This window comes from Varanus komodoensis, unplaced genomic scaffold (genome assembly GCF_004798865.1).
Source record: "Varanus komodoensis strain SLA01 unplaced genomic scaffold, ASM479886v1 scaffold1, whole genome shotgun sequence".
NCBI lineage: Eukaryota > Metazoa > Chordata > Lepidosauria > Squamata > Varanidae > Varanus > Varanus komodoensis.
In genome coordinates this window covers 5,168,825-5,196,819 of record NW_025335268.1, presented here as the reverse complement: position 1 = coordinate 5,196,819, position 27,995 = coordinate 5,168,825, and the positions used below count along the sequence as shown (strand labels likewise).

At 44.4% G+C, this 27,995-nt stretch overlaps 1 protein-coding gene across 4 annotated transcripts in view; it reads right to left on the bottom strand.

Annotated features, from left to right (window-relative positions):
- Positions 1-61: 61 nt before the first annotated feature.
- Positions 62-27,995, bottom strand: part of LOC123023287 (mitochondrial amidoxime reducing component 2-like) — a 38,292-nt gene continuing 10,358 nt past the window's right edge. For 2 of the 4 annotated variants that reach the window (XM_044430050.1, XM_044429956.1), the window contains 6 exons: positions 16,348-16,521; positions 15,182-15,344; positions 13,200-13,340; positions 8,361-8,422; positions 8,214-8,285; positions 62-932 (listed from right to left, as the gene is read on the bottom strand). In XM_044430050.1, the coding sequence (XP_044285985.1) occupies positions 803-932; positions 8,214-8,285; positions 8,361-8,422; positions 13,200-13,340; positions 15,182-15,344; positions 16,348-16,521 (742 nt within the window). In that variant the 3' untranslated portion in view covers positions 62-802. Of the gene's footprint in view, positions 933-2,995; positions 3,149-8,213; positions 8,286-8,360; positions 8,423-13,199; positions 13,341-15,181; positions 15,345-16,347; positions 16,522-19,259; positions 19,517-27,995 lie in introns of those variants that run through there. The other 2 variants (XM_044429821.1, XR_006414710.1) reach the window with 2 other exon arrangements.

Here is a 27,995-nt window from a genome sequence, read left to right as displayed (position 1 = left end):
GGAATGCCTGAGTGGCTTGAAATAGTATATAAACACAAGAGCCACCTGCTTGTAAAGCAAATCACAATCCTTTAACATTTATTTGTTCATTAAATCCAAATGACTTCATGAATGTGTGCTATCTGTTTCTCTGGACAGACAAACTTACCAAGCAGACAATTCATCTTATCATAATCTTTCTATAATTATCATAGAAAATCACATCATCCAATTGTTTCTCCAAGAGACAGAGCCTTCTCTGTAGTGGAAAATTATTTATTATCTATCACATTTCTATACTGCCTATCAGCTGAACCTCTCTGGCCTAAAACATTAGATCCGAATGTTTCTAATTCATAATTCAACATTATGTTCTATATAGGTGAAATCCATGTATCTCACCTTTCCAAAGCACAGGTTCAAAATGGGTTACAACAACACAAAAAAGTTAAAAATGTGAAAGCACATTTAAAAACTTTTAAAAACACACATTTGTGATCGAGGACAAAAGCGTATCACCGACAGAGTGCACCACTGCCTACAGTAGCTTAAGCCACATTAAATGTGTCAGTCTTTAAGGTACCATCGACCATTCATTATTTTTCATATACGTTCCAGCATTTTGAAATATCAGTTTTATGTTTTATTACTAAGAAATTATCTGGTAACTGCAAATAAATCTGTATGAGATTAGAATGAAAATATTTTTGTCTAAGAAATGTAAAAGCGGAACCAGAGCACAAATTAACCAAAATTACCAACAAACTTTAAAACAAATAGTCCTCCTCTCCTAGAAATCATCTCCCCTCGCCCACCACACACCCTAACATTCAATTATTTTGTACACTGGGTCTCCAACGCTGATGGTTCCAGTTTTATCAACTCCAAAAAATCTTCCAAATAATGGAGCAGATTTGTAGATGTGCTGCTCTGCTGGATCACACAAACGATAGCTGCAAAGAATTATTCAGTGAATTACTCAATGAAATTATGGCAAGAGACCAGCTTTTAATATACTTCACTTAAAATCCCTAGTGAGTTTCTATGGAATGTAAAAACATTTGTTTAAAATATTTACACCCCACATCCTATTTAAGCATTACCACAGCAGTTTATAGATTTTAAAACAACAGAACACTGTAAAAGCAGCACTATTTACATGACATCAGAATCTTGTTGGTGTATATTATATACTATATTACAGACATTATTACAAAGAATTCCTAAGGCAAAGCTTCAAACAACTTATGGAGCAATTCCATACATGTTAATCAATTAGTTAGGGAAAAGAAATAGGTTTTTAATGAAAGCTGAAAGTCCATTGCTCTCATTGCCTAATTGATCACAGAGAATCAGTTATTCCAGAGGAAGAGTGCTAATGAGAGAAAGCCCATTGCTATGTGACTCCCAAATGAGACTCCAAAGGACAGGGATGGCCAACCAGTGTCCCGCAGGCGTCATCTGGCCCATGGAGGTCCCCCATGCAGCCCCTGGAGGTGTTTTGAAGGCTTTAAGAATATGCCAAATTCAAAGCCAAAACCCAAAGAAACAAAAGCAGCAAGCAGAACATAAAACATTGCAATTTCCTTACATGAGATTTCAGCACATTATTTACATGCATATATACTATGTGCCCCTATATATTTTATACAGTGGTACTTCAGCTCACAAACGCCTCAGTTCATGACCAAATCGGGTCGCAAACAGAAATTTCATAAAAATTTTGCCGCAGGTCCTGAACTCCGCGTTGGGTGATGATCACGATCACACCCGTCTTCCCCGCATAGGCAGGATCACGGTCGTGCTCGGGGGGGGGGGGGAGATGGCCACGATCATGCTGGGGGTGGGGAGATAGCCACGATGTTTGTTGTTGTCACTTTGCTTCAAATTTGTGTGATTAAAAAAAATGGTTATAGAACAGATTAACCTTATGTACACTGATTTTTATGGGGAAATTCAACTTGTCTCACAACCAATTTGGGTTGCAACCAGAGTTGTGGAACAGATTAAGTTCATAAGCCAAGGTACCACTGTATATAGCAAGATATACTATTAGCCAAGATATTCATGTGTAAAATTCAACAAAGGCAGCCCTGTATCCATGTATTTGCCCATTGATAGAGTATTCCTAAAAACTGCCAGTTTGAAAAATGAAAATTTTGTCAAGTCTTCCACCCATTCTGTCATTGCAGGTGGCTGTTTCTTTGCACTGTTGTATTATTAGTCTTTTCGCTGTCAAAAAAGCACAGAAAACCCACTTGCACTTGACCTTGCATTAAGTTCCAAGAACCAGGCAGACAGTTAAGAAGAACGTGAATATCCGTAAATATTAAAGAACTTCCCATCACAAAAATTATCCTATCTATAACCTCCCCCTAAAAGAAAGCAACCATTGGGACTGCCAAAACATGGAGTAAGAGAAGTCTTGGCTGTATTACATCTCTAACAGTTGGCTGATTTCATTAAGGTCTTGCTGAAGAGATGCTGTGGCATCCAGTATACTTGAAAAAGCTATTTTTGCAAGTAAACTCAGCCCCAGTTCTATTGCCCCTTCTAAAATAGACACCAATGAAGCACTCCATTGATGAGGCAGAATAGGAATACTCCAATTCATTATTCCACTCTGAGCATCCACAGCTGCACTGAACTTTTCATGGCTGTGTACTTGGCTGTCAAGTGGATTTCAGCCCAACACAGATCCCCTCTGTGCTTCCTAGTTTCCCATGTGCTTTCTTGAATCCTATTGCTATATGAGCTAATGGCACATTTGCAGTTCATTGTTGTTGAGAAGAGACGAAATATTTGGGTGTGTTTGCATCAAGGATGCCCCTCAGTTGCATGTCCTGCTTTGGAGGAGTTGCACTGCAATGGGTGATGGCAAAACAGGGACAGCAGCTGGAACTGGGAGCGTGGAAAGTGATCCCGTCTTGGCCTTATATAAGAAATCAATGGTGTATTTTGCCCACTTCATCCGAAGCAGGAATAGACAGGAAAAGAATAGCTGGCTGAAACTTACAAGGGGAAAGGTGTTTAAGAAGCAGGGTCTGTAAAGTCCCACTGCTGAGATTACATATCCTAAATTTGGGCTTCCCATAAGCAGATCTTGGTGACTCTGTGAACAGCTGAACTAGATGGCTCTTGATTTCATCATCGTGGGTCTTCTTACGTTCTTAAGAAAAAACCAAATGCATGACAGTCAAATGTATTTCAGCACCATCACTTCCATCAAGCAAGACCTTCAGTAGCTTCTCTTTATAACTTCTTCTTACACCAAATATACAGAAGTGAGTGAAATTACTTAATATTGAATTTCAAGGACTTGAGAAAGCAGAAACATCATAAACAGCCCAATATGAAGGGCAACAAGAAAACTGGTTTGCTGAACTTTCTCTTCCACCCAGCATGAAACACATTAAATATAAAACCGGTCACTTTCACTAAGTGAATCCAAAGAACAAGCTTGTCTGAAAGGGTCCAACTTGTGAATGGATTCTGCTGCCACCATACTTTCAAAAGGGAAGAGATGCTTTGCTGGTCCAAAGAGCTAGAATCCAATTAGACTATTTTATCTTGCTGGCTTCCAACACACCAACAACTACAGATCTTATTAGAACGTGGGGGAAATGGTTTCTTGAACTTATAGGCTTCAATTCACTTAGATCTACTTAGACCCAGATAGTTCAGGATCTCATAAGAGGCTAAGAAACCCCCCAATTATATTTGTATTTTTTTATTTGTATTTGTATTTGTTTGTATTTTTTAATTTAATGTTATAATTATTTTTTAACTTAACGTTGTAAGCCGCCCCGAGGCTTCGGCGAATGGGGCGGCATAAAAATGTTTTAATAAATAATAAATAAATATATGAGTTTGTTTCAACAGTCCCATGAATCTAGTGTTTTATGCGATGCAGTTGCAAGCCTGTAGCTGTCACATCGACTCTGAAACCCAAGTGCTGAATCTTCCATCCTGACTCAAATGTGCAGCACGAAGAGGGCAGAAAGAGTTAAAAACAACCTTAAGAACTTCTTGGGCTACCTTCTAATTTATTTCTATAGCTGCTACAGTATTGTCAAATAACTGATGGGGGTGCAGGGGTGAGAATCGCTTTTGCTGTTTAGACATCTTAGAGATAGAGTAGTAAGAGAATTATTTTCTTTTGACCATTTACCTAAAGCAGATTTAGTGCCCTGTCATGCTAAACTCTCCTCCACGCAAGCATAGAAGGCACTTTGCATTTGCCAGATCCCTGGGATAATTATGGAGGACACTCCTGTGCCCAAATTTATGGTGCCCCCCTTGAAAGTTTCCACTCCGTTATATTTATAATGGCTTAAAGGCTCAGTATAATCCTGGACTCTGCTGCAAAAGACCTTCAAGCTTTATTACAGCCAATGTAGATGGATGCTGATCTATGACAGGCCAGATGACAGGCAGGTGACCTGGGTGATCCTCTGTGTTGTGATTAGGCCTGTCAACCAATCAAAGAATTATTAGTCGATGAATAGGCTTAAAAGCAGATGTTTCAGTAACCAATAAAATTAAATACATTTGTGTACTACCAACAAGCATGAGTGCTTTTTTGAATTACTGAAGGAACTATAAGAAAAATATAAAAGAAATGAAATTAGAAATAGAAACGAAATGTTGTCCATGGGGATGCAAAGAGTCAAGTACAACTTTGTGACTGAACAACAACAACATATTACAAAACAAACTTTTATTAATAAAAGTTAGAAACATAGAAACAAAGCGAGTCGGAAGGGGTCTCCCGGGCCATCTAGTCTGACCTCCGGCACCAGCTACTATTCAGTATGTTAGAATTTCGTATGTTCATATGTATTTCATATGTTCTTTAACATTTCCTGTTCCGGTATTTTATCAGAAACAAAACAGCCATTAAAAACCCTGTGTGCACTTAATTTTAAGACTGGGTGATTAAAATGGCCTACAATAATCAACTAAAGCTCAATTCAGCCAGCCCGAGTGTGGAGTAGCACAGAAAAGTAATGAATAATTAAATAATAGGCAGGGGGCAATTTTAATGAGTGATGTAAATGTACTTATTCGACTGCACTTCCATGATATTGAGAAAGTCCGTTCATTTTCTGCTCTTTTAAGCACGCTGTACTGAACAGCACTTGCAAACTTGAAACAAAAACAGCTACATGTCCTCCTATTTCTGTTAAAATTTGCTTCTGTGATATGCGGGGTAGCATCTAACTGTGCCCCAGAGTGAGTCCTAATGACACCACATTTCTGCAGCAAACCGCCACTTTTCCCCCAGTGCCCTTGCACTAGGTGTGTTGCACAGGCACTGGCTTCTACTAGCACCCTCTGGTGAATATGAGCACCGCAGCCCAGTTATGGTACCACCCTCTGTCTGAAGGATCGCGCATGATCGGCCAGCTGGGGCCTCTAGCTCACATGGAGAGCTTTTCACCAGATCCAGTCGTCACTGCAGATGACCAGTGCTTTCACTGCTATTCTGTGAGTGGCTGCTGGAGCCAGGTTCCCCGCTTTTCTCTTTCAAAACAACAGACCATTCCTTGGCAAAAGCTCCTTATTTCCAATGTACATCTAGCATACTATAGCCTGTGAAGAAAGAGTTTCTGAGCATGCTCAGAGCAGCTTGTTGAACCCAAACTAGAAACTATTTCCAAGGACCCTCTTTTTGAGCAATCCTGGATCCCACCTTTCTGGAAGTGCCTCTCTGGAGACGGGCAAGTTTTCTAGCTGTACGCAGCCCCTCTAGTTGGGCAATGCTTCTCTCCCAACACTGTATCATGGGGTCAAGGATCATACCCGGCTCATCTCACTCCCATGGCTCGTCTCTCATGTCCCCTCCCAGCACTTGCAGACTGTGATGGTTCTCCAGAACACCTGGAAATGGCAGCCTTGAGATAAGCTCTTCTGTCCCCACCACCTCCTTGTCCGGAGGCCTCATTTCCCAGGCCTCATCCTCCACATCCTCCAGAGCCTGTGTCACCCCGGCCCTGAAACCCACAGCAAGAACAACTGCCTCTTTTATTCCCAACAGTAACCAAGAAAAATCACAAGAAGCAGCACTCAACATTATGGAAGCTCTCCAAACAAAAACTGTTTCCCACACAGGTTAGCACAGAGTCACCACTGGAACACATCAAAATTTGGTTTCACTGATGTATAACTTTACAGGATTCTGAAGCCATGCATGAGAGGACTGAATCTTGCCAGTGGTGTCCGGATGACTCTTCTCATGCTGCCTTGTTCCCGCTTTCTGAGCACCAGTTTCATGAATAGTGAAACTGCGACTCAGGAAAGTCACATCATCAGTGGTGGCACATCTTAATATCCCAAAGCGAAATTAAGAAGGAAAAAAAAACCTGGACAGTACAAGCCTTCGAATGCTTACTCAGAAGTATGCCCAAATGAATCCCTTCAAGTTATGTACCCCCATTTAATCTTCACTGTAGGACATAATCCACAAAGTCCAATCAAGGTAGACAGTAAAGGAAATAAATATTATTCAATGGAGTTAAAACATTTATCTCTGTGTTTCTTAAAAGAGTTCAGAATGGCTAACATCAAAATTAAAACAAAAACAAACAAAAAAAAACCCTAATAACAATTACAAGAATATTAAGGGAAGATCAATTCAATGTGGTTGCCCAGAATCCTCTTGGACTACCTTCTACTAGCTAACCTAGGAGGTTTATGGACAACCTATCAAGGGTGGAAGGTATGGGGAGGCAAAGGTGGCTGCCACACCCCTCCTGCCCTGCTAAAAACCTAGACACCTAATGTTGGTTGTCTACGTCTTTTGCTTCAGAGCACGAGGGAAAAAGGTTGTGGTAGTACCAGGACATTATGTACATGGCAGACCCTCTCTTCTCTCTTCCCTGCCCCCAGAACACCCACAAATCCTCAGCTCCAAGGTCAGTCATCTGGCCTTAAGAGCCACAGCAGGTATGGTTCCTTCCACATGGGCTGTGAGGGAGGAGGGAGGGCACGCCAATGTCAGAGTACCAGCTCTGACCTCACAATGAGTTTCTGAGATCACAGATTGGATGCTAACCTCTCATATGGCCTAAGTCTAGTGAACATATAATTGCTCCCTCAGACAGTCTTAGAATAAACAAAATCAGCACTCAGCAGCTCAGCAAACACTATTTTTAAAAAGAAGAGACAGTTAAATAAGCAGACCAATAAAATAAACCAAAAGCCTTCCCCAGAAGAAAGGATTTTTTAAACTCCAAAAGGCCATTAAACAGGGGGCAAGACGTTCCTCACTCAGAAGAGAGAGCCAAGCTTTGCCATGGCCACAGAAAACACCCTCTGCCTGGTCCTCACCAAACAAAATTTTGGGGACACTCAGTTAAATAAAGGGCTTCCGAAGATAATAGGCAGGTGGGCTCATATCCTGGCCCTGAACCATTCTGGGCTTCGAAGGTGAGCAGCACCAGAGCGGCAGCTGGGGCCACTGATTCACCTTGGGGGTCACATGCTCCCTATATGCGGTTAGCTCTCTTCTCACCACATGCTGGACTAACTTTAGGTTCTGAATGCTCTTCAAAGATCACAATCCAGGCAAGATTCAATATACTACCATTGCCAGATCTGCTCTCTGGCTGTTGCTGGTCACACAGACATTTTACCCTGAAATTATAGGCTGCATTTTTAAACTTTGAAAAGTGATACAGAGGTCAATCCTTTACAAGTTTGTTATTGTTGAGTTGTTGTTTGTTGACTGTTGTTGTATAGTCATCTCTGACTTATGGCAACCCTATAAATGAAAGCTCTCCAAAGCTTCCACTCCATGACAGCCCTGCTTAGCTCTAGTAAATTCCAGCCTGTGGCTTCCTTTATGGATTCATCAATCCATCTCATATTTGGTCTTCCCTTTTGTCTTCTGCCTTTGAATTCCCCTAGCACGATTGTCTTCTCCAATGACTCTTGTCTTCTCATGATGTGTCCACAGTAGGATAGTTTCAGTTTTGTCATTTTTGCCTCAAGGGAAAGCTCTAGCTTGATTTATTTTAGGATGCTCTTGTTCACTTTTCTACCAGTCCAGGGTATATGAAAAGCTCTTCTCCAGCACCATGTTTCCTTAGCAGTAAGTCTCACTGACCTCAATGGACATATCTGCAAGTAACTGCACACAGAGCTGCAGGAGCAGGGCAGAAGCAGGTCACACTGATCTGCCGATACCGCGCTCACACATGTAACTGCTAACAACTAGTGCCATGTGTTACCTTTTCAGAGTTTCCAGGGGCTCTTTTCTGTCCATGATGCCAGTATCTGGGTCAACGGTTGTTAAAATGCACCTACAAAGACAAACAAGGTTTTGTAGGAAATGTGATCATACTGTTGGATGTTCTTCTAGCCAGCCACACACTGACCTGTCACATGCCATCACTCCTTCCATTTCCACATCCCCAATTATAATCTTCTTCCAGGTGTCCTAAGGAGAAATCATCAACAATTTAGACTTCCAAGGTGCCTCATGCGGGTCAGAGAAAAACCTCTTCCATCTACTGAACTGCAGGTGTTTCAACTGAATGGAAATGCATGTTTCTCCTGAATGCAGCTAAACCACTGGACTGTTAGGGCAGCTTTCACAGGCTAATCTTGCCAGCCACAGGAAGTCCCACCAGCGGCACCCATGACACCAACCATCACCCGTTTTTAAAGCATTCAAGAGCAGCGGACCTTGTGATGGTCCACTCCAGCAGGCAATCACCCTACGGACTGCCTCCCTGGGGAGCAAGTTCGTAGACCCCCCCCCGCCCATTCTTTTGACGTACTGGATGGCTGCCAAACTCAAGTCCATGGAGATTGTCGCCTCTCAGCAAGATCCCCAGGTTTTCTTGGGGAGGGGCAAATTTCCTTGGACAGTCCTCCCAGGATGCCACAGCAGGAATTGGTAAAATTAGTAGGGAGTCTCCAGGGGTGTCTCCCACTGAGGGCATTCCACACCCATCCCAGGAATCCCGCCCCCCCAAAGTTGTACATGTTTCTGGAGTGGTATCACATCAGGAAGAGTGGGAAAACGAAAGAGAACCTTGGGAGACATGGACTCCTCTAAAACTCCAGATTCCTGTATAAAAGGAGCACTTGAGATCCCCTTTCTAATGCACCAGCACCTAGAGTGGATTCACAGGGGCCCACTGTTTGTTTTCAGCAAGGATACAGACTGCTGCAATTCCCCAGGGTGCGGGGGGGGGGGGGGGATAACTGCTAACAAAAGGAGCAATCTTTCCCACCAGGAAATCCCTACTGATTCTGCATGTTTCCAGGATGGACTTGTCTTAGGAACAGTGGAGGATCCTCCATTTGGGCTCCCCACAATACCTCAGGGACCTCGCTGCAAGAAGGGAGCAGTTTCACAGGCAACTGTCTACACAGACTGCATCAGCCAGTGTCCTCAGCTGCCCATTAGCTATTCCCGAGTCCTGATTGCCACTCTGTCATACCTGAGATCACCCACAGTTGTACAAGGTGGCAGTAAAAAATTAAATTAGTTTTAAATTTTGCAAAAATTAATGGCTAAAAATAAAAAAATAAAAATACAGGGAGTCCCTCTGAGATGCCATTGAGGCACCTTGGAGTGACTGCTCATGTTTGGCAAAACTGGGATCATAAAGGGCAACACAGAGATGAAAAAAATAAACTGAAAAAAGCCACAGCAAGACTAATTTGGCTTGTAACCAAGTTCATGGACAGCAACCCAGCCTAAACAACCCCTACTGCAGACCATGGGTTGGCCAGTTGCTTTAGAAGCCAAAAATGACCCACCCTGACAGACATGCTTCTGGTTCACATGACACACCAACCCATCATGGCTTAAAAGCCATGATAGGTAGTTGTGTTGTACAAACCCAATTAGTTAGCTATGTGAACTTTTCTTCTAAGCTGGAAAGGCTGGTTTTGACCTTTGTTGTTGTTATTGTTAGTCACTAAGTCGTGAAAGACCCAGCATGACCCCATGGACAACTTTCCTCCAGGCAGTTTTTACCTTACCCCAAACCAAATTCCTATGATCAATTCTGAAGTTGAACAGGCACTAAAAAGTGGACCTTTCCACCCCTGATTTCATGTGGCGATGTGATTTTGTGATGGAGGTCTCTCATCCCCATGGTAAAACAGCAAGTCAGCACTTACTGACACAGGCTTACAGAAGAGAGTTATTTTCAAGGACCATTTTGTGCAGGGCTGGTGCGAGGCATTTGCCGGATACTTGTAGGGGCAGGGAAGCCTAGAGACCCTGGGAGTGTCACTGGGATGCTGAAGGACTGAACTACCTGTGCCACACAGCTGCCCCTGCATCTCCTAAGCCAGCCTGCTTCTCTCAGGTGCAGTGTGGGATGCTCTCCTGTTCCCAGAGTAAAAAAGAACAGCCAGACGAGGCAGCTTCTGTAAACCACATTCAGCAGGGGCTGAATTTGTCCTTCACTTTATCCTTCACTTTGAGCAGCAAAAGGTCCTGTGCCCGACCACCTGATGCAACATCCCAGCTCCACCTGGAAATGCGAAGGATCCAACCTGGGAAATTCTTATGCAAAATGTGTGCTTTATTGCCAAGCTACAGTCCTTTGAAAACAGTCTCCGAAGGAAGCCATGGGCAAGCTAGGGACTTGTGTTCTCCCACAGCTTAATGTGGACAAGGATAAAGAAAAAAATGGACATTTCTGTCACTCTAGGCAGGATAGGTGCTAAACAATATTGCTGCTATCTTCTTTCTTCTATGCTTATTTGTTACAGCAAAAACAACTAAGAGTCATTAAAGAGTAAGGAGTTTGCCATGGCTCTCTGGGACCATATTGTTGTGTTTCTGCAGCTGCAATCCTCTGCAGCTGCAATACCAAAGAAGCAACAAAATTATCCTGTTCTCCTGCTTTCAGTTATTGCTCACTGAGCATGAAATCCCTTTGCCAAGGCGCCAAAACTGCTTTTCATAGGCTTCACCACAAGATGGCAATATTCCCCATACAAGCGTAAAGCAAACTAATCCTGAGCCCCCCAAATGAGCCTCCTTAGGACCTCGGCGTGCATATTCCAAAACATCAACACCAGAACTTGAACTTACCATACCAATAACAATTAATTCCTTGTGCTGGGTGTGATTTATAAGTTTACCCTTATGTCAGCTTAGAACAGGAGAGTGTGACACTTATGTAGCTCTCCCCTTCCTACTTTCAACACCAGTCTTTTCTTATTCACATAAGAAAAAGTGATTCCAAGGAGTAAATATTTAAATGCTGACAGCTTTCTCATGATTAGAGAAAGCTACATTTCTTATGGGGAAAGTAACACGTGAGACCTGTCTTGATTCTGTTGCCTATTTAACTTGTGACCCTCCCCATTGTCCCCATCTAGAACGTCTACTCAGTTTCCAGAGCTACCATCCGGTCTGTCTGGCAGGATCAGCCAGCATTCACACCAGAAGCCTCCTGAGTTGTGCCCAGGGCCCCCTTCCAGTGAGTTACCTGATACTGCAGAGTAAAGTAAGAGATAGCAGTGTCCTCCTGGATCGTTGGTTCATCTTGTCTTAAAACAGCTACAAATGCTGCCAAGTTAGTCCTGACTAAAGCACTTCCATGGGCAAAAGTTGGTCTTGTCTGTGTAAGTCCTGTCTTTCTCTACCTTTTCTACTCTGCCTCTGTGCTTCTCCCCATAAGATGCTTAGCCAAGTGCTTCACTGAGTTTGCTTCCTTCATTGTCTTAGCAGGAGTAAAAGTGCATCCTTTCCACATGGATTTTTTCAGGGCATTTTCTTTAAATGCATGTTCTATTACACAATTGCAAGGCGTTGCTGTGGTATGGCACAGCTGCCAAAACACACAAAATACCATTTTTTGTTTCAGCCAAAAGAAAGCTGATTATCCTTCTTTAAAAAGAGCAAAACAGGCTGCAAAACATGGGAGAGATCCAGGAAAAGGACAGCATAAGCTCGCAAACTACCTTGTGTGGCTTTTAGCACTGCACCTAGTTAGGAGCCTCCTGTCACTCCAATCTGCCACCCTCCTTTTCCACCTATCTGCCCTCTTGCCTGGGGCCTTCCTATAGCATCCTTCCCTGCCCACAGTTAACTAGATTCTTCAGCTTAAACCACTACTTTCAAACCACCCCAGTGTCTATTATTATCCTTCAACTACCTTGCTGTGAAACTGCTCCCTGTGCTGTGCCTAGACTTTCTAGAGTCTTACCATGACCTTGCCTGAAATTTTCAAGGACCTGCACCTTCCATCCTCCACATGTTCCAGGGCTGACCCTGCGCTACCTTCACTTGCTGGTCAAGATGTGAATGGATTATTCCATCTTCAAACAAAACTATGGTCTTTTGAACTGGTACAGATGAGATGGGTATTTACACAAACACTATTTCTCTATTGCACACTGCACCTCTCCCCATTATTACAATACTTAGAATAGTAGAGTTGGAAGGGGCCATGAAGGCCATCAGGACCAACCTGCCCAGAGAGCCTTATGGCTAATGGGCCAGGTTAGAAATTTAACAAATAAATAAAATAAACCCCCTACTGTTGCAGGACACCGATTTACACCATCCCACTCAGATGGCTGTCCAGTTTCCTTTTTTACTGTCTCTTCCGTGGGAGAGCCCACAGCCTCTGTAGGCAGCTGGTTCCACTGCCATATTGCTCCGATAGTGAGGAAACTTTTCCTGATGTCTAGCCTGAATCTGGGTTGCTGCAACTTGAATTGATTATTCCGTGTCCTACACTCTGGTATCAGCAAGAAGAGATCTTGACCTTCCTCTTTGTGACAGCTTCTGAGGTACTTAGCATGTCTCCCCTCAGTCTTCTCTTCTCAAGCCTGAACATGCCCAGTTCTCCCAGTATGTCCTCATAGGACAGTGTTTCCAACCCTGGATCATTTTTGTTGCCCTCCTCTGGAACCTTACTAATTTTTCTGTATCTTTCTTAAATCTTGGTGCCCAGGACTGGACGTAGTATTCCAGATGAGGTCTGACTAATGAGGAGTATAGGGGAACTACTACTTCTCATGATTTGGAAGTAATAATTTTGTTAATGCATTCCAAAATAGCATTTGCCCTTTTTGCAGCTGCACCACATTGTTGGCTCATATTTAATTAATTGCACTCCAAGATATAATATGCTATGCTATAACTCAGAACTTTTCCTAATACTCTCAGAAAAATGTGCATTCTTTGGAAGAATTTTTTAAAGACTTGTAAGGAACAATGACTTTTTCTTTACCTCTTCAAATGCACTGCAGCCTGAAACTGTGATGTTTGGTCTAAAATGCCACATACTTATTTTCTTCTCCATTCTAGTATTTAAATTTTCCAGTGAAGCTTCTGAGATGAGCAAGACTGGAGCACAGTCATTATAGGGAACCTGTTGGAAAAAAGTGGACATATTACCAAGGGCCCATAACATGGGTAGGCAACCTATTGCTTTACAGACCTTTCCTGTAATAGTAAGAGTTTATGGAGGTTGCGGTCCAAACATATAAAGAGCACCAAGTTGTCTATTCTATATGTCTACAAGACATTCATTAGCTACTTGTTGAATGCCTGCTTCCTCTGGCAGTTCATATACCTCTGAAATATTTGTTTTTATCAGGGTGTTCTATAACTAGAATCTTAAACAACTGCATTGCCTTTTTTATTACTGGAATTGCAAAGTCGCACAAGTTGACAAGTCCACAATCTTTTTACGCTTAGAAAGCACACAAGACTTTGCCAGATTCAGGTTATCCCATGCAATTACTAACCTGGAAAGACCAAACACCAAAAAAATGGTGTTCATAGCAACTAACAATATTAAGATCAGAATAAAACAAAAATATAATTAAAACAGTCATTAAACCAAATAAATGAAAAGCACAATCAAAAGCACAAGACTGGACTAAATCAAAAGCAACCAACCAATATTAGTAATTTAAACAATGTTTCAGCAGTGGGTCAGTTTACATTGCAAAAGCCAGTTTGAATGAACACATCTTTGCCTGCCACTAGACGGGCAACAGATGGGGAGCCAATGCAAGCGGTGCTGTTGGTGCAACAGCTGTTGGTCAAGAGCAACAAGGGATTCTTGCTGCTTTTCCCAAGCAGCTCACTAGATGTTGGATCTCGCTCACAGCAGGTCATGCCAAACAACCCCACAAACTCATCACAGGGTCCACAACCCCAGAATAGCCTGTGGGTTCTCAGGGTAGGTTGATCTGAAAAAGCAGCCCATCCTTGGTGAGCCACGCTGTGTTCACATGATCCAACAGCCCACCTGGAATATTAGGCCATGTGGGCTGTTGTGCATCCAAACCCAGTCAATGACAAAGTCTCATTACAGGGTACCACCATAGCTTCCATCCTAGGGGCAGCTCCCTGAAAAGCTGCTAAAGTGGAAATGACCGAGGGAAAGATACTTCAGGAGAAAAGTACCCAGTTAATGTGGCACCTGAAAACACTGAAAAGCTTTCAGAAATGGAACGAGATCATTTTGCTGCTGTCCTTTGCTTCTGCATTACCAAAAAACCCTTTAAACCTCGGGGCAGTGCCATGATGGACATATGCTACCTCCAGGAGCAGCTTGGTTCTTAATACCAGTTTCTTGGGAAAAGCAACAAGACCCTCCAAAGTTGTTTGTGGGCTTCCCATGAATGCCTGATCTGCAATTGTAGGAGTGTCCGATCTCCTAGAGTAGTTAATCTGCTAGACTGCTGAACTAGTTAAACTTTGGTCAGCTCCAGCAGGTCTTTGTTCTTTAACAATATAATCCAATCTGGATGCCCATAGTCCTCCAAACTTGGAGGATTATGTGACTCTGCATTTCTCTCCCACTATAAAATAGCTAGATGTCCAGTTTTAACTGTCTAACTGTGGTGCTTCAGAGCAGGAAGGAAGAAAGGTGAAGGAGCATCAGGATACCTGATATTGTGTCAGCACCAGATTCTTCCTCTCCTTGCCACCTGGAATGCACACTCAGCACCTTCTTCTAGGCTGCAGCCTCAGAGAAGCAACCAGTGCTGTTCTTTCTGCACAAGCTGTGGACGGAGGAGTCACTCCAAGCTCTGAGTCCAACCTCCAGCCTCAAAGCAACTTTTTGAGATCAGAACTGGGCCTCTGAACAATCACCGTCTACTGGCCATAGGACTGCACTGCCCACCAGCCATGACTTCAGATTTAAAACCAAGATAGTAAAAAAGAAATGCTCATGATAAAAAAGGCTGGGCCTACCTTATCAGTAGGTCGAAAAGGCTCCTTAATCTGTTTACATTTTCTTGGTATCATGTGGGTCTCAAAATGCACCAGTCGATATGGTTCTGATTTCAAGAAAGTGGTGAGCCAGTGAGCCACCTCATCTCCACAGTCATGTCCTTGAACATCAAGCCCAAAAACCCTGTTGAAGAGTATAAAGTAGACTCAGGTGTTCCATGATAAATTTACCTCCCCTACTTCCTCTGAAAAATATTTCAGGTCAAACGTTTCTTAATTGTTGGTCCCAATACACCACATTTAGCTTTCTCAGCTAAATACAAGTAGAATAAACATTCCAAATTAGATCTCTCTAGGGCAGGTATGGTAACTTGCAGCCTTCCAGATGTTTTGGCCTATGGCTCTCATCAGTTTTAGCCAACAAAGACAGTGGGGAGAGAGGTTGAAAGTTAAAGGCTGGAACTATTTGAGGCCACCAACTGCTGACTCCTGCTCGAGGGCATCTGAAAATTTTTCAAAGCAAAGTGAACTATTTCCTACCTAATCAGTACTGGAAAATTTTCCTATGAACAATCCCCAGTACACCCACATCACTGCCTGATACTCCATGCAGAAAGTCCAGAGGCCACAGCACACACAATTTTCACTCTCCCACAAATCCACACCACTGATGGAGTCTCAGGTAGAGCATGCAGCATGATTAGCTGGTTGAACACAATATCTGATACCAGCTCTATCCCGTGCCTCAAAATTCAGGAAGAGGAGGGACAGTGCTCATTAAGAGATGATAAAAGGATTTTCCCATCCCTTTTCAGTGTTAGGTGGGTTTGGGCAAGTCTTAGATAATCCCACAAATATGTAAGATTGGGCAGCAGACCCTGGAATTTATCCTGCATAATGAGGACTGGTGTATCTTATACATCCACATGAGCATTACCAATTGAGTTTCCAAAGAGAAGTCCTAGAACGGTTGATAGCAGATTATTTCATCCTTTACTGACCTCCTGAGTCACATCATTACAAAAGTTAAGGGTGTTTGTTTCCAAATATCAAATGCTGGTCCTCAAGTGAGCTGTTGCCTTAGTATGTTTTGTCTTAAAAATATGGCAAGGAGAAAAACAGTATATGAAAACAGCATTTTGCACAGTACAACAAGGAAGAGAGTCTAAAACCTCCTCATTCAGCACCTGCAATTCTTCACAGGATTTTTCCTAGGGACTTTGACAGGGATGGCCAATTCCTTCATTTCTGGAGCTTTCAGGATTAAGTGGCCATTTTCAGAATATACAGAAACCAGAACCAATCGAGGCTCCTGCCGAGCTGTGACCATGCGTCCATCTTCCTTAATTACAAGCCAAAACCTGTTGATAGATATGAAGAGGGATGTTAATCATTTAGACATCAACTGCTGACAAGGCATGACAAATACCTTAATAGGTGGAGAGGCCATGGTCTTGCAGAATCAAATTTGTTTTTGATTTTCCTAGAAGCTCAAGGTACAAAAACTAGACCTAGTAGCAAAATGGTTACTTGGGAGTGGCAGATAGATTCAGAATGATGGATCAAGGAACACAACTAGTTACCTACTACACATCATGAACTATTATTCACTAGGGTAGCCTGCTTCTACAAGCACCAAATCCTACAGAGTTCCTACAGATCAGGAATTCTAACACAAATTCCATAACTTTTCCCGTAACTTTCCAGAGCCACAAAAAGACCAGGACAAAGACAGCAGATTATTTTTTTCAATTTTATTTTGCAAGTGAGAAATACTGAGGCTGATGAAAAAAGCAATTCCTTCAAGCCAAACTACAGCAGAGATTTCTTTGCTTTTACTTCATTTTTACACACTGTTGCTAAAATTCAAGACTCTGTCTTTATGTTCTGCAGCAAATTACCCAGAGATCTTCTACTAGATCCCAAACTAGCTTGGGTTTATCCCCATTTTAACATATTACCAAAGGAAGTACATTTGCTCTGTCAATTGCTTTTTCACATTTGCTATCCGAATATGGTTTCTGATGAAGTTTTGTTGCTTATCACATTCCTTGCATGCAGTTATGTGCGCCTGAGTAATTTGATTGATTTAGTTCACTTGGAAGTTGCTATTCCAGTCCATATTTCTGGAATACATACTCTTGTCCAGAATGGACACTTAACGTGGCTCCTGTGGAAGTCTTCTGAGTTACGTTTCCTTGCTGTTGGTTCTTTTCTGTGCTGAATGGTGTCTCTATATTCCTCTTTTTCTTAAGGCGTATTACTTGTTTAAAGCGCTCCTGATGTTCAGTGGGTGGTGAAAGGGAAAACACTCAATAAGCACTAAGCTTCTTAAGTTATAACATACCACTGAATTTATAGTACCTGCAGTACAGTTTGGTGCCTGTTGACTCAACAGTAACTATTACAATACTCAGCAAGGCTTATTCTCACTGTGTTTAGCATTGCAGTGCATTCCTGTGTACTCAGAAAGAAGTCCCCCTGAGTCCAATGGGGCCTAATTCCAAGAAACCGAGTACAGCATTGCACCTATGTGGCTTAGCAACCCATATCTTAATGTAACTAAGCTAAAGTACAAGCATTTTTTACCTTCATATGTCACCTTTCCTCCAAGAAATCCAAGAAGATGTAAATGATCATCTTCCTTTCCCTGTTATCCTCACAAAAAGTCAGCACATATTTGGCCCTGCTTACCCATGCTATTTCCTATGATGGAGCATTATAAACACAGGGATGGATGGATGGATGGATGGATGGATAGATAGATAGATAATAAATAAGCAAGACAGACAGACAGACAGACAGACAGAAATCTTCTATGAGTTTACTAGAGCAGGGTGTCTATATGCTTTCAGCCTAAGGGCTGAACTTCAGTTGGAAAAGCTCTAGAGTGTTTTGTGGCTGATGGACTCTAGCCCACACACACTTCCAAACAGAAAACACACTTCCAAACAGAAAAGGGGACTACAGCTCCCAGAACTGGTTAAGGCATGCTGGGCGCTATAAGCCCCTTTTCTGTCTGATTGTTCTCATCTCTACCATGCAGTTGTGAACTGGCTCACTTGGGAAGCTGTTGTTCCTGGCCCTTTTTCTGGAATACTGTTGCCCAGAATGGGTACCAAAACACAGTTACTGTGGAAATTTTCTAGCTTATCGCATCTCTGTCAAGTAGTTATGCATGACCTGTAACTTTGGTTGGTTTGGACACTTAGAAGTTGGGGTTCCAGGCCATTCAGTTCTGTTCTATTTAATTCATTTCTACACCACGAAATAGTTGAAACTCTCTAGGCAGCAAACAGCAGTTCTGGGTAGATTCTAGGCATTACTGGGCTAACAGTAATATAATATTGCAATGGTTTTAGTCTAGAAGTAGTGTTCATATGTCTTTTTTTCTTTTCTCTCTCATTTTGACATAGGACCTACTGTGGGCCATTCTGTTCCTGGGGGTTTTACATCTTCCCTGAACACTGGAAACAGGAGGGGGCAGCCAACTAGGCTGAGCCCCAAATCTCTGGGCAGTCACCTGCTTAAGTAAATCTCTGTTGCATCTGATCCCCCTGGATGAGTGGGCTTTTGGCCCACAGGTGCTTCACCTCTGGTGGGCCCTCTTTTTCTGAAGACAAATGCTCTCCTCCCGGATTTGTATATCTCTCTACAAACAGGGGTATCTTTTACAAACTTCAAAGCTTTAAGCTTAAAGACTTTAAAGCTTATATAAAACTGCAGGTGAAAATTTACACTTTTTTTTGGCCCTGTGCGCCTGAACCCCGGACTTTTCACTACCGCGCTCCTCTGCACGTGGCTACCCAACCGGGTGAAAGTTTGCGCCCATCACAGGTAGCGATCAAAGGGCGCCCAGGGATCCGCAGCCTAGAACGGCATATTGTTTGCTGCGATCTGTTCGTTAGTCGTTAAGGTGCCGCTCTGCTATATTTTGGGGTGGATTCAATCCAGAGAAAGAGGGAAAGAGCGCGCAAACCAGCGAGAGACCGCGCGTCTCCTTGCTCGCCTCCGGACAGGAGCTGGAGCGCCGGGTCGCGCGCTCCGCCTCCCGCTTGCATGCCGTCCTTTGGCGCCCGCCACCGCCTGCCCCCATTACCTGTCGCGCATGTCCCCGCTCCGGAGGCCCATCGCGGTCACCTCGGCGCGGTCCACGGGCACCCCCCGGCAGGACTTCACCGGGTAGATGACGACGTCCGCCACGGTCCCCACTTGCACCAGCTGCCGCCGGCCTCGGTGCCTACGCCGCCAGCGCCAGGCCGCGGCGGCCCCCAGCGCCAAAAGAGCCGCAGAGGCGCACAGCCAAGCCAGGCGAGAGGGAGGCAGCGACCCCGGCACGGAGAACCCCGCAGCCATGGCTGCAACGCGAAGGGGACGGCGTCGCGCAGCAGTCAATGGCTCGGAGGCGGGCCTGGGCCGAGCCAGCCTCCTCCGCGCCGTCCCTCGCCAGCCTCGCGCCTGCCTGAAGGCCCCGTCCGCGCGCCGGCGTGCTGCTGGGCCCCGCAATGCTATTTGCGCTGGCTGACTTCGCCAGCTGCGCCTTTTCTTGCAGCGTGGAGGAGTCGGCTTGCAAGAGCGTTCTGCTTTAGGAATGCACTTTATTACTTCTTTAGTGCGATTGCCCAGCTTTCTTCAATAAAGATAATTGTAAGCTGCCCAGAGAGCTTTCGGTACTGAGCGGTATAGAGATGACATTAGTAATAATAATAAAACCATGTTCTTAGTCATAGGTAAGTACTACCGTTTTCTTTGGTACTGAATACAATACAAACTGCTTGAACACTGTGCTCCTTTCCTGCTGGGTCTGCCAAAATACTGGTTCTCTAATAGGCCTTGTTATCCACAGTGGTATGTGGGACTTTGTACCTGCTCTAATTCTGTCACTTCGAAAATCCCTTCGGAGCTACTCTCACTACAGATAACTCAAACAGGAGATAAACATTAACTGGCATGGACATCATCTTCCCCAGCCGCCCTCACCGCTCTCCAGTTCCAGTACTGAAGACAGCTTCCAGGCATAAAAGTGCTTTAAACACTGTTTTTGTTCCAGTTGGACATTCCTGATTCATATGCTGTATTATCTAGTTCCAGGATCCTTCTCAGTACAAAAATATGTGTATCATACACATACAGCTCCTTCAAGGATCACTGCCTTGTCGTCGTGAAGGGGCTTGCATAGCTCAATGAAGCTATGAGCTATGCCATGCAGGGCCACCCAAGACAGGTCATAGCAGAGAGCTCTGACAAAATGTGATCCACCGGAGAAGGAAATGGCAACCCACTCCAGTATCTTTGCCATGAAAACCCCATGGACGGTACCAAAAGGCAAAAGATATGATGCTGGAAGATGAGCCCCTCAGGTCAGAAGGTGTCCAATATGCTACTGGGGAAGAGCAGAGGACTAGTACTAGTAGTGCCAGAAAGAATGAAGCAACTGGGTCAAAGCCGACAGGACACTCAGTTGCAGGTGTATCTGGTGGTGAAAGGAAAGTCCGATGCTGCAAAGATCTATACTCCATAGGAAACTGGAATGTAAGATCCATGAATCAAGGCAAGCTGGACGTGGTCAAACAAGAAATGACAACACTGAACTGCGACATCTTAGGAATCAGTAAACTAAATGGACAGGAATGGGTGAATTTAATTCAAATGACCATCAGGTATACTACTGCAGGCAAGAATCCCTCAGAAGAAATGGAATAGCCTTCATAGTCAATAAAAGAGTAGAAAAAGCAGTACTGGGATGCAATCTCCAAAATGACACAATGATCTCATTTCGAATCCAAGGCAAGCCATTCAACATCACCGTAGTCCAAGTCTATGCCCCAACCACTGGTGCTGAAGAGGCTGAAGTTGACCAGTTCTATGAAGGCTTACACCTTCTAGAATTAACACCAAAAAATGATGTCCTTGTCATCATGGAGGATTGGAATGCTAAAGTAGGAAGCCAAAAGATAATTGGAATAACAAGTTTGGCCTTGGAGTACAAAATGAAGCAGGGCACAGGCTGGTAGAATTTTGTCAAGAGAATATGATGGTCATAGCAAGCACTCTTTTCCAACAACCCAAGAGATGACTCTACACATGGACATCACCAGACGGTCAACACAGAAATCAGATTGACTAAGGGACTGCAGGTGGCGCAGTGGTTTAAACCACTGTGCTGCTGAGCTGGTTGGTCGAAGGGTCGCTGGTTTAAATCTGCACAATGAGGTGAGTTCCCGTTGCTCCATCCCAGCTCCTGCCAACCTTGCAGTTCAAAAGCATGCAAATGCAAGTAGATAAAAAGGTACCACTTTGGTGGGCAGGTAACAGCGTTCCATGCACTTCGGTGTTTCGTCATGCCGGCCACATGGCCACAGAGACTGTCTGCGGACAAACGCTGGCTCCCTCGGCCAGGAGACGGAGATGAGCACCGCCCCCTAGAGTCAGGCATGACTGGACTTCACATCAAGGGGAAACCTTTACCTTTATGTGCTCTGCAGCCAAAGAAGGAGAAGCTCTATACAGTCAGTAAAAACTAGACCAGGAGCTGACTGTGGCTCAGATCATGAGCTTCTTGTTGCAAAATTTAGGCTTAAATTGAAGAAAGTAGGGAAAAGCACTAGGCCGCTCAGATATGACCTAAATCATATCCCTGCTGAATATACAGTAGAGGTGACAAATAGATTTAAGGAATTAGATCTGATAGACAGAGTGCCTGAAGAACTATGGACGGAGGTTCGCAACATTGTACAAGAGGTAGCAACTAAAGCCATCCCAAAGAAAAAGAAATGCAAGAAAGCAAAATGGCTGTCTGAGGAAGCTTTACAAATAGCTGAGGAAAGAAGCGAAGCGAAAGGCAAGGGGAGAAAGAGAAAGATACACCCAACTGAATGCAGACTTCCAGAGAATAGCTAGAAGAGATAAGAATGCCTTCTTAAATGAACTGTGCAAAGAAATAGAAGAAAACAATAGAATAGGGAGGACCAGAGATCTCTTCAAGAAAATTGGAGATATGAAGGGAACATTTCATGCAAAGATGGGCATGATAAAGGACCAAAATGGCAGGGACCTAACAGAAGCAGAAGAGATTAAGAAGAGGTGGCAAGATTAAACAGAGGAACTATACAAGAAAGAGCTTAACGTCCCTGATAACCACGATGGGGTGGTCACTGACCTTGAGCCAGACATCCTGGAATGTGAAGTCAAATGGGCCTTAGGAAGTCTGAGCAATTACAAAGATAGTGAAGGTGGCAGTATTCCAGCTGAGATATTCAAAATCTTAAAAGACAACGCAGTAAAAGTGCGACACTCAATATGCCAGCAAACTTGGAAAACTCAACAGTGGCCACAGGATTGGAAAAGGTCAGTTTACATTCCGATCCCAAAGAAGGGCAATGCCAAATAATGTTCAAACTACCGCACCATTGCACTCATTTCACATGCTAGCAAAGTTATGCTCAAATCCTACAAGCTAGGCTCCAGCAGGATGTGGACCAAGAACTACCAAAAGTACAGGCAGGATTTCGAAGAGGCAGAGGAAATTGCCAACATACGCTGGATCATGGAGAAAGCTAGGGAGTTCCAGAAAAACATCTACTTCTGCTTCATTGACTATGCTAAAACCCTTGATTGTGTGGATCACAACAAATTGTGGCAAGTTCTTAAAGAGATGGGAGTACCAGACCATCTTATTTGTCTCTTGAGAAACCTATATGCGGGTCAAGAAGCAACAGTGAGAACTGGACACGGAACCACTGATTGGTTCAAAATTGAGAAAGGAGTTCGGCAAGGCTGTATACTGTCACCCTGCCTATTTAACTTATATGCAGAGCACATCATGAGAAAGGCAGGGCTAGATGACTCACAAGTTGGCATTAAGATTGTGGGAGAAATAGCAACAACCTCAGATATGCAGATGGTACCACTCTAATGGCAGAAAGTGAAGAGGAACTAAAGAGCCTTTTGATGTGGGTGAAGGAGGAAACTCAACATTAAGTAAACTAAGATCACGGCATCCGGTCCTCTCACTTCCTGGCAAATAGATGGGGAAGGAATGGAGGTAGTGACAGATTTTATTTTCCTGGGCTCCAAGATCACCACAGATGGGGATTGCAGCCAAGAAATTAAAAGATGCTTGCTCCTGGGGAGGAAAGCTATGGCAAATCTAGACAGCATACTAAAAAGCAGAGACATCACCCTGCCAACAAAAGTGCGTATAGTCAAGGCTATGGTTTTCCCATTTGCAATGTACGGCTTGAAAGCTTGACCATAAGGAAGGCTGAGCGCTGAAGAATTGAGGCCGTTGAATTGTGGTGCTGTAGGAGACTCCTGTGAGTCCCTTGGACCACAAGACAATCAAAACGGTCAGTCCTAGAGAAGATCAACCCTGACTGCTCTTTAGAAGGCCAGATCCTGAAGATGAAACTCAAATACTTTGGCCACCTAATGAGAAGGAAGGACTCCCTGGAGAACAGCCTAATGCTGGGAACAATAGATGGCAAAAGAAGAATGGGACGTCAGAGGATGAGGTGGCTAGATAGAGTCACTGAAGCAGTTGGCGTGTGTTGGAAAAGAGGCCGGAATAAATCTTATTCAAACCTCAGGATATAAGGGGGGTTTTGGAAAATAAGCATAGTGCAACTCAGGGATCCATTTAAAATGTCAGCTGAAACTACGGATGTTTCTTTCCCTCCCCCTGGCTATAGGCCAAGAGCAGACAGGAAGAATTTGGGGTCTTCATTCAGTCAAATTCATTCACATTGTAGTTATCTAATCTCTTTTGGAATTTACCGCTTGTCTGGAAGTAGCTATTTGTCATACTTTACTCAGGGTCTTGGACTTCCTGAATGTAATACAAGAGCTTACGATAGCCCAAATTTACATGTCTAAGTAGACCCGGAGATGGATCCACTCCTCTGGAAGTTATTCCACTGATATGTCAAAATTGCCTTGTGAGATAGTGTAATCTTATTGTCTGTATGATTGACTGTCATTCCTGTATCTTTTCTGCATATGCTGACCACAGAACTTTATTGTAATACTTGTATTCTGTCCTTAATGGCTCTGTACTGGTGTACATGACTGAGAGAGTATAAAAATTGCTGGTAGTTGGATTAAAACTTTGCAGCAGAGTTTACCTCTGCCTGCCTGGTAATGCATGCATTATTGTGAGAGTCTCCCACGGGAACCTGGGAAATACAATAAAGCCTAGATGGTCTGGACGCTTGATCTTTCCCACAAGCCCGAGTTTTATTTCCTCTTCTCAAATTGAGATTCCGGGATTCTGACACGTGAGCTTAAGTGGACTCCAGAGGATGGTGGAGGACAGGAAGGCCTGGAGGAATGTTGTCCATGGGGTCGCAATGGGCCGGACACGACTTCGCGACTACAACAACAACATATACAGGCTCATTCCTTACCAAAAACAGTATACTTGGGTCAAAACTAGGTACTTTCTGGTTAGTTTTTGTAACAATATACTGTAGTATATTTACCAACAAAGAATGTTGTGGAATCTTAAAAACTTTAACATTTATTCTGGCATAAGCTTTCATTAAGTGGGCTACAGTCCATGGAAGCTTATCCTGTCATAAACTTGCTAGTATTTTGAGAGCCACGAGTTCTTTACTGTTTTTCATCATATCTTTTCTACAAATACGTATATTTAACTTTTATATGTTACATCCCCATCCCACAGAAGGTGCCTGAGTACAGGAATCATTCATCAGCGTGATCCCTTGACTGAAAAATGTGTGGAATGAATCAGCTTCAATGGGGAAGATGCCAATGCTAATCCAGGAATCACTTTCAGATCTACAGTACAGATCCTGTGTAAGTGGTCACTGATGTGTCCGGTTCATATGAGCAAACTAATTATGGCTACCATCCTAAAATACACTTGCCAGAAATAAGCTTCACTGAAATCTGTAAGAGTTGCTTCTTACTAAATATGGTCATGTTCGGATTATAACACTAACAGACCTACATAGAAGGTCCCATTGATCTCTCTAAGAACAGATTCAAAGTAAAAATGCATAGGATCAACTTGTAACACTACTGTCTTAAAATGAGTAATCTCAAAGAAATAAGAGTTGCTGTAAAGAGGGTAACAAGTAATTCTAATAATGACTAACCAACTGAATCATTAGACTTAAAACACTGCACCAATTTACCATTGGATTTTAGTTTATTTCTCTTTGGGATTTTCTCTGCGGCAAGTAGTTTTTATTTAACAATTCAAGTAGGTAAAGTTATTTTCCAACTTCCCTTGTTTCAAAGCCCTTCTGCCCCTAGCAGAGCTTTGCAAGTTCTAGTATTTTAAAATAGTGTATGAAACGAAAATTGCTTAATTTAAAAAGAGTTTGCATCTTATATTCCAGTCATGTCTGCTGTTAATTCAACACTGTTTCCACAGCAACAATGCAAAGTAAGAATGGCAAGTATGTTTCAGCATCATCATTATATTCCACCAGGTGGCACTGAAAGACTTTTTGGCTCTGGCCTCTTGGCAGAGCAGCAGAGGAACAGGCTGGGTGAGAGGGCTGAGTGGCCAGGGGACTGGAGAAGGCAAGGTAGGAGCTGGGCAGGGGAGCAGAGGGCCAGGAGCAGTGGAGAGGAAGGGGGCGGGGCCAGAGGGGCTAGAGCGGCCAGGAGGAAGCGGACAGGCGGGGCCACCGGCCTGAGGGACTGATCAGGCGTCGCCCCTTGTTTTTGGCCCTTGTCTGCAGCCCGGGCTGTCCGGAGACTCCCTTCCCTGAGACGCAGAGGTTTGTTTGTTTGTTTTGTTTGTGCTGTGCTGTGCTTTGTTTTTCTTCCAATTTAAATTTAAGTTTATTTTATCCTTGTGTGTGTGTGTGTGAGTGGGTTTTTGTCTGGGAGAACTGGGCGAGTGAGAGGAACTGCAGGACAGACAAGGCAGGGGACCAAGGTAAGGTCTCGGAAGGGATACCGATGGCAGACCAGGAGATGGCCTTGGCGGGAGTCACGGATGTTGCTGTCCGCTGCGAGAGCTGCGACCTGTTCGCCCTTCTCCCCCAGGAGAGGCAGGGATACACTTGCCCTCAGTGCAAGATGGTGACCCTGCTAGAAGAGGAGGTGAAGTGCCTGAGGGCCGAGAGAGCTCTCCAGGCCCCCCCGGAGCAGCCCCCCTCTGGACAGTGGGTTGAGGGAGAGGCCACGGGAGGAGCAGCTGCGGAGACATGGAGGTATGTCACCCACAGGAGGAGGAGGCCAGCATGGCCCCCTCCTTTTCCTGGCACCAATCTGGAGCTGGGAAACAGGTTCTCTCCACTTGGGGAGGCTGGGGCTGATGAGGCCTCGGGGGACCAGCAGGACCCCCAGCCTGGGACGTCAGGCGGCAAGGGGGCTGCTGCAGGAGAGGCGAGGGCCAGGGCACGGCTGCCCACCAGCACCTGGAAGGTACGGCAGCAGGTGATTGTTGTTGGGGACTCCCTGCTGAGGGGCACTGAGGCGGCAGTGTGCCGCCCCAACCTGGAGACAAGGGAGGTTTGCTGCCTGCCAGGCGCACGCATCCGGCATGTGAAGGACAGAGTGGAGCGTCTTATTAGCTCCGGGGGTCACCAGCCACTCCTGGTGATCCATGTGGGCACAAACGATGTGGCCAGGCAGGGTGTGGTTGGGACCACCAGGGACTTTGAGGCCTTGGGGAAGAAACTCAGGGAGCTGAAGGCCCAAGTGGCCTTCTCGTCAATCTTACCTGTCCAGGGATTTGGGCCAGGAAGGGACAGGAAGGCCTCTGAGGTGAACGACTGGCTTAGGGTGTGGTGCCAGAAGGAACGCTTCGGGTTCCTCAACCACGGCACTCGTTTTCTTGCCAATGGACTTCTGGCAAGGGACGGGTTACACCTCACGAGGATGGGGAAAAGGTCCTTTGGAGATGCTCTAGCGAGCTTCGTCTGGAAGACTTTATACTGAGCCGGGGGGGGGGTGGCTTCAGGCCCCCCGGTAACGTGTCTGCACTGGACAAGTGTGTGGGGAGGATCAGGGATCTGGGAGCAGGGTTTTAGAGGTACTGCAGGGACTGACAAGACTCCTACAGAGAAGGGCCAGGTATCAGGGAGGATGGGAGGAAGGAGGAGGCTGGGAACTCCAAGGAAAGGAAGTGGTGGGAAGGAGTTGAGGTGCATGTACACCAATGCTAGGAGCATGGGTAACAAGCAGGAAGAGCTTGAAGCTTTCCTGGGAATAGGAGGGTATGATCTGGTGGAATCAAAGAAACTTGGTGGGATGAAAAACAAGTCTGGAATGTGAACATAGAAGGGTATCACCTTTTTAGAAAGGACAAGAAGGGAAAGAGAGGTGGCTTTATATGTCAGGGAAGGGATAGGATGCAGCGAGATAGAATGCAGCACAGATGGGGATTCGGTAGAGGCAATCTGGGTGAAACTTAGGGGTTTTGACAGGGAAAAAGACCTGACAGTGGGGGTACGTTATTGCCCTCCAGGTCAACTTGAGACCCTGGATGATGTCCTGACAGGCCAGATTCTAAGGATATCTCGGGGGAGAGACACAGTAATTATGGGAGATTTCAATCTCCCGGATATTACTTGGGAGACTCACTCGGCGGTGACAGCCAGGTCACGTCGCTTTCTAGAACCAATAGAGGGAGGACTTTTCACACAGAGGGTCCGAGAGGTGACGAGGGGGGGAAACATCCTTGACTTGGTCTTGACCAATAGGGAGGAGCTGATAGATGAAGTACAGATTAGGGGAGCTCTGGATGCGAAAGCTCCAGAGACAAGTGGTGGGACCACTAAATAAGGAGGAAGGAGATCCAGTGACTGATATGAGGGAACAGGCACAGATGCTAAATGACTATTTTGCCTCTGTG